Source organism: Lepidochelys olivacea, assembly GCF_965140295.1.
Source record: "Lepidochelys olivacea isolate rLepOli2 genome assembly, chromosome: 8".
NCBI classification, from domain to species: Eukaryota; Metazoa; Chordata; order Testudines; family Cheloniidae; genus Lepidochelys; species Lepidochelys olivacea.
The window spans coordinates 96,928,291-96,941,145 of NC_140418.1; the positions used below are offsets into that span (position 1 = coordinate 96,928,291).

Here is a 12,855-nt window from a genome sequence, read left to right on the forward strand (position 1 = left end):
TGTTGGGGCCAGAGGCTTCATGCCTGCAAAGGACAGACACCAGCTGAGTGAATCCAAGAGCTCTTGCTGGAGCATACTTAAGTGTGCCCCCACCCCTCCTGTTAGGAGGTGCCAGATGTGCTATCTGCAGAGCCAATCGCCAGTGGCCAGGCATGGGCCCATCTCCTTGGACATGGCACTAATGTCCCTCTGCACTTTGTACTCAAGCAGTGCAACCCCGAGGAGACCTCTGACTGCCCCCTGCTTGCAAGTTGGGGAGGGGTGGCTGTGCCTACTCACCCCCAGCCCCCCTAGCTCATCCAGGCATGAGCAACCCGAATGAGACCCTACACCAGTTAAAAATGTATCATCTAGAGTGAAGAAACCCCTCAGTGTTTCTTTCACTTGTGACTTCTTAACATGTTGAGCAGAATAAGAGCAAATGCTGCTGCTGCTCTGGCAAGCTGCTGCTGCTGCTCAGACTCTTCATGTTCTGATGTAACAGCTCCCTCTCTGGGAAATAGTGACATTTGCTTCTGGTACACAGCAAAACTCCCTCACAGGATATAACCGCAAATAAAGCGGGCAGCATGGTGCCTTTGGCTTCAGTGAGATCACCCTCAGTGTTATGCCCTGCATAGTGAGAGCTGGATGTGGCACTTGGACCTCTGCTGTCAAGTCAGCTGGTAAAATAAAAGCCACGCCTGTTTGTTTTCTGTGATAGGCAAGAGTCCATACCTGATCTTCACCAACCGCCACGAGGTACGTAAGATAGATCTGGTGAAAAGGGACTACTCTCGCATCATCCCCATGCTGAAGAATGTGGTGGCTTTGGATGTGGAGGTGGCAACAAACAGGATATACTGGTGTGATTTGTTCTACAGAAAGATATACAGGTAATGGGCCAGGGCAGGTATGCGTTCTGGTACACATAGTATAGTTCATTTTATACTACTGATAATAACGATGATCTGTAAGGATGCCCCCATTCTATTGAACAGCGGCATGGTGAGCAGCGTCTGTCTATAGGACCACGGAGTGTCTCTCTTTTTATTTGGTTACACACGCTGGCCCAGATTTTAAGTGGGCCTACAAAAATGTGCAGGCATATGACCAGGTATCTGATTGGAGAACACAAGAGCATTTTCGTGGTACCAACAGATACCTCTGCAAGTTTGCACACACACACATTGCCTGAGTTGTTATGTATTTGTATTACAACAGTGTTTAGAGACCCCAGCTGAAATCAGGGCCTCTCTGTAGTATATGTTGCTCGAAAACATAGAGACAGGACGTGCCCCAAAGGGGTTACTGTCTAATACACAACAGAGGCAAATAGTGGGAGAAAGGAAGTGCCATTATCATCATTTTACAGATAGGGAATGCACAGAGACTAAGGGGTATGTTCACAAATGGGATTTAGGTACCTAACTGATACTTTAGCCGCCTAAGTCCAACATTTAGGCGACATTGACATTCACAAAACCACAGCTCAGCTACTACCTAAGCCCCTGTGGGTGCCTACATTTCCACCAATAAAATCCCTAGGTGCCTAAATTTGTACTTGTGGGCATGTGCACAGCCACCTAAGTCCTGACAGGACTGAGGAGTGTGGCACCTCACTCACACCTACGCCCCTGCAGATTTCACAAATGTGGCATTTCCCCACCTCTTCCACCAGTGGGACCCAATCCTATGGGTGTGTTCAGAGCATAGCTAACAGATCAGATCCTGCATGAAACTTGGTGACAGTGCCACGGACCCTTCCCCCAATATCCCAGTGGTTAGAGCACTTACCCAGGATGTGGGAGAGCTGGGTTCAAATGCCTTCTCTCCCTGATGTGGATCAGGGACACGAACCCAGGTCTCCCACCTTCCAAGGCTATGCGGCATCCTGGAATGAGTCTCTCCCAGTCTCTCCTGCTGAAGCTGCTCCATTGTGTATGAAATACTTAACCGGTAACTGGGCCAGAGAGGGCATGGAAACAACTGTATAGTCCAGTGATTAGGGCACTTCCCTGGGAGATCCAGGTTCCAGTCCCTGCTCCACTGAATATTTAAAGTATTTCATACAGAGTTAGGTGCTTGTGACTGCAGGAGAGGGTTTACAGCTGTGGATTTGAGCAGAGGGAGGCCTGAAGTTAGGCACCTAACTGCCTTTGAGGGGCAGGGCTTAGGCCACACCCCTTCCCCACAGTATTTCCTTTGGCTAGTTTAGACAGCTCCCCACTCAGCTTGCTGGCTCTTGTGAATCCCATTCTTAGGTGCCTAATTCTCCCCATACATTGTGTGGGAAGCTTGGGTGGGTGCCTGACTTGGGGTTGTGAATTCCACTAAGCAGCAGGGCACCTAAGAGCCAGGTGCTGCAACATTCAGCATTGCATCACTTATGTCCCCATTGCGCATACAGCCATTGCGAATTGCCCAACCTTGCACAGGAAATCTCTGGCAGATCCACAGAGTCGTGACTCCTAAACTGTGGTCCAGTGCCTTAAACCATACCATATTTTTTTCCACTCTATCCCCCTCTCCAGGTGTTTTTATGGCAGAGGGGGGGATAGAGTGGATATAGTGGATAGAGTGCCCATATTATGTAACAGGCACCTGCTGAAAACATAGTCTGCTTGTCACTGGAACACAGTATCCAGATGTATTTGCTAGTCGTGTGTTTAATCAAAGTGCAGCTGCATTTCATTTATGCACCAAGCCTCCTTCTTGTGCACTCTCATTTGCATTGGTATTGCACCCTATTGCAGCATCTATAGTGATTTGTTCTGGTTTTCAGCTAATGATCAGAGGGCCATTTACTAGTTTCAGTAAGTAACAGAGCTACAGGGTGTCTGTAGGCTGCCGTAGCTCAGATTCCAGGGTTAGGGAAATTTGCCCAAGCTGTGAGGAGGTAATGAAGTGACTAGCCAGGTATGTAAATAGCCCTGTGAGCACACTGGGGCAGTGTAAATAGGAAGATGGTTGGGATGGATGCTGAGATTTCACTCTGAAAGTCTGACACTCTAGAAAACGTGTATCTGGGGTGGGTAAGGGTTACACATTCATACACAGAGAATTATTTAACACACACTGCTACTTCTGAAGCACACTGGCAGTGAATACCTCCAGAGTTCAGATAGGAGCTCATGCCCTTCTCATGGCTACATCAATATTTTGTTTTCTGTCCAAGCAGCAGGACATTTGTCTCTTTTACTCCTGTTTGTGTTAGCTTTTCCACAGGCCTTAGATCTTCTTCACAATGAGCTTTTGTGTCAGAATTACCTATTAGCTGTTAACTCTTCTGTTTAAAATAATGACATCTGCACTGATATTGAATACTGTTCATGCAAAAGACCTTGGTGCCCCATTGGTGATGGAGCAGAACTCCACCTGCCACATTCTACGGGGAAGTGTAATCTGTAATTAATTTGAGATGCCATAGCAGGATGTAAACAAGTGGTATAGCAAATAATTACCGGCAAGAGAATGCTCTCCTGATTTATGCTGGGTGTCATCCATGGATGGCCACTCCCAACCTGTATCATTGTCTCGTCTTGAAAGACGTCCCACACAGACCTTCCATTATCCACTTTGGCCTACAACTCCCAATCATTAGATCCTTTGACAAACCAAGATGGAACTTCAGAAAGGCAGACTGGAAAAAGTACACAGAAGCTCTAGAAAAATGTCATCTCCTTACCATCACACATCATCCTGGTCTACAAAGCTTTCAGTCGATTCCGAGGAGCCATCTTCAAAGCTGCTTGTGCATCCATATTGCACAACCACCGTCCAGTCTACATGCTGTGCCTTCATGCTGAATGTTACTAAACTGCTTGGTCACTATGGATCCTCTGGTGATCCAGGTATTGCTGACCATGTAATCGAGTCACTGGAGGCTGCTAGACAGGCACAATGGGAAGACTGCTCAAAATCTAGACATCATACACTTAAGCTGGAAATGCTGGAATTTTATTTGCTGTCTCGGCAAAGCTTAGCAGCCACCATCCCTAAGCCAACCACCTGGCATACGAAACCAAGCTGCCAGTTCTGTCAGAGACTCAGCAACATGTAGAGTCATTCACAGCCACAGTTAGACCAAATCGTAAGTGACAGTAATTGTGGCACTGCTCCTGGTTATGACAACATATTGCCATATGATTGAAGCACCTCAGGACTCATGCTTATCAGTGACTGGTGCAGTTCTTCACAAAGAGTGAATTCCAAAGACATTGTTAATGTCAAAAGTCATTGCTCTCCTGAAACTGGGGAAAGAGCCACATAATGTTGCAAGCTATCAACTGATATCCCCGTTGTCTGTGCCATTCAAGGTGCTGGAGCATCTCGCTCCCAAGCGCATCTCCCAGAAGTGGAATCAGTGCTCAGCATTAAGCAAGCAGGCTTTTGGACAGGTTGGAGTACCTGCAATCAAGTGCTAGTTTTGAAAACATTCTTCAAAAATGATTTTCAGAAAAACCTGAAGACAGGAGCCATATTTCTGGACCTGACAGCAGCATATGATGTGGTCTGGTGCACGGGGCTCTCAGTCAAATTGTCAAGAGCACTTCCAGCATATGTAGTCAACGTCATTGACCTTCTCCACAACAGATGTTTCCAAGTGCACACGGGAGACAGAGTTAGCCTGTGGAAAAGACAAACCAGCAGTCTACCCAAAGCTCTGGGCTGGCACTGTTGCTTTTCAATCTGTACACAAATGACCTCTTGCTTACCCAGTCCCACAGTTCATGTGCACAGATGACGTTTGCTTAGGTGTCTAAGCACAGTCATTCCTAGAACTTGAAGACACCCTAAATGCTGACTTGACTAAGATGGCTGAATACTGTATTTGGTGGCACTTACAATCAGTAAATGTGACCAAGACTGTTTCGAATGTGTTCCATTTTTACAATGGCAGAGCAGCCCAAGAACTGACTGTCCTTCTCAATGGACATTGCTTGAAATACAAATCCCACCCAGTCTGACTCAGAGGAATCCTAGATCAGATCTCTCACATATCTTAACCACTTGAGGAAAACTGTAGCTAAGGTGAGGTCATGTGACAACCTCCTAAGTAAATTGGCCAGCACTTCATGGGGAGCAAACGCTCAAACTCTCTGATCATCCAGTTTAGCCCTCTGATACTCCACAGCAGAATATGTTGCTCCAGTCTGGCTACATTCGTCTCAGGTCAAGTTGTTTGACCCACAACTACTCTCAACCATGTGCATCGTGACTGGGACAGTTTGACCCACACCAGTACCAGGGCTCCCTGTGTTAAGCAACATCGTTTGTTCACACATGTCATGTGGAGGCTACAACTACAATGTTTGAGAAGATCAGGGCAGACCTGAGCCTACCACTATACACAGTGTCTTCGACCACCCAAAAAGCATACTTGTCAGAGAGGCCCCCGTTGTCTGCCCACGTGCCCTGCCCAGATTTCTCTGCATCGTTGATGTGGCATGAAGAATGGTCTGCAGCTGACATCAGAAACCAGTCTCTTATAACTGACCCAACCATGTGTGTACCCAGCTTTGATTTGCCATGCTGCTCAGGGGTCTTTCTGGACTGATTTTGAACGGCCATACTGGGATCCTTGGACAGCGTATCGGCAGCCATTTACCAACTTCCAGCCAATTCCAGGACCTTGTGAAGAGGGTGGCTGACAGCCTCCAGATATTTCTTGAGAAGGTTAAAGTCTCACAACACAAACTCCTGGACATTCTGCAGTGGGCTATACCCACTGGGATTGTGCTACCCATTAATGAAGCACTCCTGTATCCAGCAAAGGTTGTTTGGCAAACTTCTGCCACCATCCTGCCAACTTGTAAATGGGTAGATAAGAAATATAATGTACCCCTCAGGGACTCAGAATTTTTGTTTTCCCACTCCCCCACCTAATTACCTAATGGTGGATGCTGTAAAAAAGTGGGGTAAACAGCATTACTCCTGGTCTATTCCTTATGATAAGGACCAGAAGATGTTAGATCTTTTTGGCTGAAAGGCATACTTATCTGTGACCTTCCAATTTTGGATCTCAAACTATCAGGCAATCAAGACCAAGTATGACTTCACAAATCACAAGAAGTTTGCAACCTTTATTGAACATCCTCCACAGGAGCATAGAGAGTACTTCCAGGCCATCATTAAGGAGGGTCAGTTATTAGCCAGACCCTTTCTCCAAGTGTCCTTGGGTGCTGCAGACACTGCCGCTAGGTCCATCTCTACAGCGGTTGTCATGTGCAGGGTGTCATGGCTACAGCTGTCGGGGCTCCTGAGAGAGGTTCAGAATACTGTTGAGGACCTCCCATTTGATGGTCAGAAGCTCTTCTCAGGGACTACAGATGAATCCTTGCACACGCTGAAGGACTCCAGGGCCAGATTGACGTTTCCTCTACTACAAACAAGAGGAGATTTAACAGTTCTCAAACTACCAAGAAATCACACCCAGCCCAGTTCTCTGGATTTCACAGAACCACTGAGCTGACTAGAAAGAGACAAAAACTCAAGAGGAAAGGAGCTTCTCATCCTCCTTCAGTCATAATTGAAACAACAATCCAACCCAGTCATAATTGAAACAACAATTTTGACAGGTTGGTTGAGGGCTCAACTCCTCTCTCACCTCTAAGTTCGCAAGCTGCAACCTTTTGCCCAGCTTCCTTCTTTTGGAGATCACCTTTCCCATTTCCAACAGGCCTAGCAGTGTATTACAACAGACAAGTGGACTATAATATTGGTTTACACCATCCACTTTACATCCCTCCCACTCCCCTTCCCATCCTTCAGGGATCCCTCTCACAAGGCTATACTGAGTCGAGGTAGACTCTCTCCTTCAATTAGGAGCGATAGAACCAGTCCCATCCTCTCACAGGGGAAAAGGGTTTTACTCAAAGTATTTTCTCATGCCAAAGAAAGATGGATGGTGAAGACTGATCTTAGGTACTAGCAGTAGTAGCTTTCTATCTTTGGAAAGAAGCAATTTTAGTCTTCTGATAACTCAATGACTGACTACTTGAGGGCCAGTCTTATGAAGCAGTACTAACTTCCACTCAGACAGCCCTCTCTCTCTTCCGGGAATTAGGTCTCCAGCTAAACTTAAAAAAATCCACATTAGCCCTTGAACAAAGAATACGATTTATAGGGGCACATTTTGGATTTGTTGGCAGCCAGGGCCTTCCTTCCCACAGACAGATTCATAACTTTGGCAGACCTGGTTGGGACAATTCAAGGAAGCCCCCATATCATAGTAAGGAACTGTTTGCAGCAGCTCTTGGTTATATGGCAGCTTGCACTGTTGTGACCAAGTATGTAAGACTATGACTCCTCTGCTTTCTAGGCTGATTCAGAAGGATCTGTTCCTCAACCAGACACAGCTTGGACATACAGGTCACGGTTTCCCTCCAGGCGAAGAACTTCCTAGACTGGTGGAAAAATGAATTCAGTGTCTGCGCAGGCATTCCTTTCATCTGCTCAGCTCCAACACTATCTGTGACAATGGAACACATTGGTTTTAGGATGGGGAGAAAACCCTCACAACTCAGGGCAGATAGTCACCTGAGGAAGCCTGTCTCCATATCAACCTGTTGGAACTCAGGGCAGTCAGGAACACCTGCCTTCAGTTCCTACCACTGATCGGGGCAAATCAATCAAGATCATGAAGGACAATGTGGCTTGCATGTTTTATATCAACAAACAGGGAGGACTAAGATTCCCTTCCCTGTGTGCCCAAGTTATGGAACTGGTTACAGCCCATTAGGTTCAGATCTCAGCCATTTACCTTCCTGGAGTCCAGAATGTCCCAGCTGATATGCTCAGCAGGCGTTTCTCCCAGGACTAAATATGGGAGTTGGACTCTCAAATTCTTCACAGGATATTCCAAAAGTGGGCACTTCCAGAGGTGTAGCTAGTCGTCACATTCAGCAACAAGATGTACTCCATATTCTTCACAAGAGGACGCTTAGAACACTTAGATCACCACTCTCTGAGAGATGCCTTTCTCCTTCCCTGGACGAAGGGCCTGTGTCAAGGTTCCTCCCCCACTCTGAATGCTAGCCCTGGTGTTGCTTAGAGCTACTGCTTCCGGCCATCGGGTGGCAAAATCCATGAAAGTCAGTATGTACTGCTTTCCTCTGGGTGTCTTTTTCGGAAAAGGACCCAGAATATCCACAGCTAGTTGCTGAAATGGAACCTCAATGATGGGGAGTGGCTGGAGAGGGGCTTTGACCTGGTCTTGGGGTTTCCCCACTCTTTGGCATACCTCACAAGACCGGACATAGGTAGAAACATCCTTGCCCATTCCCTCCCAGTGGAATGACCCCCCACCCCCCAATGGTCTTTGGTCCTGTTCACCCCAGCATGGCCACTAGGGTGATCATGGGCTAAGCTCAAGAGCTTGGCCCGGTATTTAGTTGGAACTGCCAACTGTCTCTGAGAATGCCAGTCTTCCTGGTGTCCACCAGAAAGAGTTTCCTTGTATAAAAGTCCTCTTTCTACAACAAACCTGGATCGATTAGAAGAGCTGAGAGGCGGTGGGTTGCTCCGTGCCACCGTCCAAGCTCTCTGGAGGCTTTCATCTGCTTCCTGTTCGGTCTGGAACTGTTCTCTTGATGCTAGAGACATCAGTTCCTCATTGGATTGTGGACCTATGCTTGGTCCCTCTGGAAGCGATGTAGGGGATGGGGCTGTTTCCGTTGACTGTGAACCGCTCTCCGCAGGTGCACTATGTTGGGATTCAGGCTCCGGCTGAGCCTCTTGTGTAGGGTTATGGGCTGCTGCCGGTTCAGGTTCAGTGGGGCCCTCTGGTGCTGAGGTTGCAAGTACTGGATTCAGTGCTGGCAATGGGTCTGGTGTTGGTTGTTCGGCTGGTTCCGGTTCTGGGACTGGTTCCATCTGGGTCTCTGGGACTGGATCCACTACTGCTGTTGCAGCCATTGGCCTGGGGTCCGGGTCCATCACCTCTGACCGGGTCCTGATAGAAGTTTCCGGAACAGAGTTAGGCCTTACGGCTTGTTTAGCCTGGCTATGGGTGACTATTCCCACCCTCTTGGCCCGCTTCACATGATTGGCCAAGTCTTCCCTCAACAGCATGGGGATGGGATAATCATCATAGACTGCAAAAGTCCACGTTCCTGACCAGCCCTGGTACTGTACAGGCAACTTGGCTGTAGCCAAATTGGAAGAGTTGGACTTGAAGGGTTGAATCGTCACTTGGATCTCTGGGTTGATTAAATTGGGGTCCACTAAGGAAGCATGGATAGCTGACACTTGTGCTCCAGTATCCCTCCATGCAGTGACCTTCTTCCCGCCCACACTCACAGTTTCCCTCCGCTCCAAGGGTATCTGGGAGGTATCTGGGCCTGCGGACCTCTGGTGTGATTCCGGTGCAATGAACTATAATCTGTTGGGGTTCTTGGGGCAGTTGGCCTTTACGTGCCCCAGCTCGTTACATTTAAAACATCGTCCAGCTGACGGGTCACTGGGGCGAGGTGGGTTGCTGGAGAACGGGGTGGTGGGACGATAAGGGTTCTGGAGGGTTCTTTGGGAGGTAGGTGGGGCCTTGGGCGGCCCCCGGTAATAGGGTGTGGTCTGGGGTTGTCCCTTCTGGTCTCCGCTCCAACTGCGACCAGTTTTCTTCTTCTCTGCCACCTCCACCCATCTGGCTCCAATCTCTCCTGCCTCGATTACAGTTTTGGGCTTCCCATCTAGGATGTATCTTTCTATTTCCTCCAGAACCCCCTCTAAGAATTGTTCCATTTGCATTAGGAAGGGCAAATTTACTGGAGATTCAACACTTGCTCCTGATATCCAGGCATCCCAATGTTTCACAATGTGGTAGGCATGTCGGGTAAATGACAAATCTGGTTTCCACCGGAGGGCTCTGAACCTCCGACGAGACTGCTCAGGTGTTATCCCCATTCTGACTCTCGCCCTGGATTTAAACAGTTCATACTTGTTCATGTGTTCTTTAGGCATTTCAGCTGCCACCTCAGCTAAGGGTCCACTGAGCTGCGGCCTCAGCTCTACCATGTATTGGTCAGTAGAGATGTTGTACCCAAGGCAGGCCCTTTCGAAGTTTTCTAAGGCGGCCTCAGTATCATCCCCTGCCTTGTAGGTGGGGAGCTTTCTGGGATGGGAAGTGGTACCTAGAGAAGGATTGCTAGGGTTTGTTGGTATATTCTGCTGAGCCTTTATCTTCTCCATCTCCTCCACATGCTTCCTGTCTTTTTCCTTCTCCTCCAGTTCTTTGGCCCTTGCCTCCATAGCTCTCCTGTGAGCAGCCGCTTGGTGTTGTTCTGCCTCTTTCGCTGCCTCCCTTTCTTTTTCCTTCTCCTCCTTCTTCAGCCGCACGTTTTTCCTCAGCCTGAAATCTGGCTAATTCCAGCTTTTGTCGAGCCGTGGATTTTGTCATTCTAACCTCTCTGTTTTTAACTAACTTTACACTCGAGGTTTAGAAATAAACAAACAAAACTTGGCTGTAAAATTTGCTGTGCTGGAATAGATACCTATTCTCTGATAGTGATTGTCAGCCTACAGAAAAAGACAATTCCCTTGTCTCTGCTCTGGGCCCAAATCAAAGCAAAAAACCTCCAACTACTTGGAAACCTGCTTACCAGCAGCCTAAAGGGAAAAAAAAAAATTCCTTTTCAAACTTGTGCTCCTTGTAAAAAATCAAAATCCTAAAAAAAAAACCAACAACAAAAAAAAAAACACCCTGCCACTTTTGTCTCCAGGCAAATGGGTAGAACACCCCCCCCCGCCCCGTTTACTTTTAGGGGAAAAAAAAACTCTGGGTTGGAAGACTGTGAATTTCCCTGCAGGAGTTAAGTACCCTGCCTCCAGGCAAAGAAAACCTGCAATTCACAAAGATAATCCCCTTTTGTCTCTGCTTGGCCACAAAGCAGAGAAAAAACAAGCTGCTTTCAGTTTCAGCTGCTTTCTGGACTTCCTTTCCAAAGGAAAAAAAAAATTCCTTTTTAAAATCTGTATTCTAGTTCAAAAAATCTCAACTGGATCTCAAAATGATTTCAGGTTAATCCCACCACTCTGCCACCATGTCAAGGTTCCTCCCCCACTCTGAACACTAGGGTACAGATGTGGGGACCTGCATGAAAACCACCTAAGCTTATCTTTACCAGCTTAGGTCAAAAACTTCCCCAAGGTACAAAATATTCCACCCTTTGTCCTTGGATTGGCCACTACCACCACCAAACTAATACTGGTTACTGGGGAAGAGCTGTTTGGAAACAGCTTTCCCCCCAAAATACTTCCCAAAACCTTGCACCCCACTTCCTGGACAAGGTTTGGTAAAAAGCCTCACCAATTTGCATAGGTGACCACAGACCCAAACCCTTGGACCTGAGAACAATGAAAAAGCATTCCGTTTTCTTACAAGAAGACTTTTAATAGAAATAGGAGTAAATAGAAGTAAAGAAATCCCCTCTGTAAAATCAGGATGGTAGATATCTTACAAGGTAATTAGATTCAAAACATAGAGAATCCCTCTAGGCAAAACCTTAAGTTACAAAAAAGATACACAGACAGAAATAGTTATTCTATTCAGCACAATTCTTTTCTCAGCCATTTAAAGAAATCATAATCTAACACATACCTGGCTAGATTACTTACTAAAAGTTCTAAGACTCCATTCCTGGTCTATCCCCAGCAAAAGCAGCATATAGACAAACAGAGACCCTTTGTTTCTCTCCCTCCTCCCAGCTTTTGAAAGTATCTTGTCTCCTCATTGGTCATTTTGGTCAGGTGCCAGCGAGGTTACCTTTAGCTTCTTAACCCTTTACAGGTGAGAGGAGTTTTCCTCTGGCCAGGAGGGATTTTAAAGGGGTTTACCCTTCCCTTTATATTTATGACAGCCTGTTCTACGCATTCCCTCCAGCACCACTAATTCTAAGAGTGATGAACAAGATGAGACAGGACAAGGCAATCGTTATTCTTTATAGTACTGACCTGGCCGAGGCAAGTGTGGTGTCCTTACCTGCTTCATGTGTGTGTCCAAAAAGCGTTCAACTTTCTGGCCTCTCCCAGGATGTAAGTCGTGTGCGTCACCCCAATCAAGGGTCCCCCACAGGACCTATTTTAAGACTTTGAGGTGGATTAGTGACCCTGTGAGTCTCCCCTCTTTGTTCTCCAGGGGCACCTTGGGACTTACTCTGAGTCAGCTGAAAAGGATCCTCCTCGTCCTTGGAGCTTCTCTCTGCTTTGTCCAGAGACTCCCAGTCCATTTTTCCCACATTAGAGTCGTGGCTGCTCTGGTGGGTAGGGCATCCCACCTGCCCATCCAACTCATAGTCCCAGGACCTAACAGAGTTACGAATGAAAGGCTGAGTGCAGGCTGAGCACAGCGCACAATCTGCTGAACCCAGGAAGGTAGGCTCAGAGGAGCACCATTTGGAGTTGGGTGTTTTTTAGTCTACTTGGCCATACCTAAAAAGTGCAGAGGAGCCAGCAGGGAGGCATTGAAGCAGAGGTGGTTTCCACCACCTGATTAAAAACTGGCTTGGGTGGGGAAAGGGGCTAGCGAGGGAGAACTGCTCCAAAAAGTAGTAAAAAAAAAACCCATTAGGCAGATGAGAAGGCAGCAGCATGGAAACTGCTATCTACACGAGGCAGAGAATCTGGCCGCCAGCAGGAGTGGAATGGGCATGGCCAGAGTGGAGGCACCAAAACGCCGCTCTGCCTGTATGAGCTGCAAGAGTGAGCAGAGCAGCCCAGACATCAAGAATTGAGGGAGACACTGGGCTGCAGAAAATGTCATCTCCAACCAAGAACCTTTCATTCTGAAGGATCCCATAGCATTTTCTGAACCGTGGTTATACATCAGTGTGCTCGCTGCTGTGGTGCAGCCCCATTGAGGGTGAAAGCACCCTGCTACTG

The 12,855-nt window shown here is 47.4% G+C and overlaps 1 protein-coding gene across 3 annotated transcripts in view; it reads left to right on the plus strand.

Moving 5' to 3' along the window:
- Positions 1–12,855, plus strand: part of LRP8 (LDL receptor related protein 8) — a 288,878-nt gene that overhangs the window by 256,444 nt on the left and 19,579 nt on the right. For all 3 annotated transcript variants that reach the window (XM_084637202.1, XM_084637201.1, XM_084637203.1), the window contains one exon: positions 704–875. In XM_084637202.1, coding sequence (XP_084493328.1) covers positions 704–875 — 172 coding nt within the window. The remainder of the gene's footprint in view (positions 1–703; positions 876–12,855) is intronic.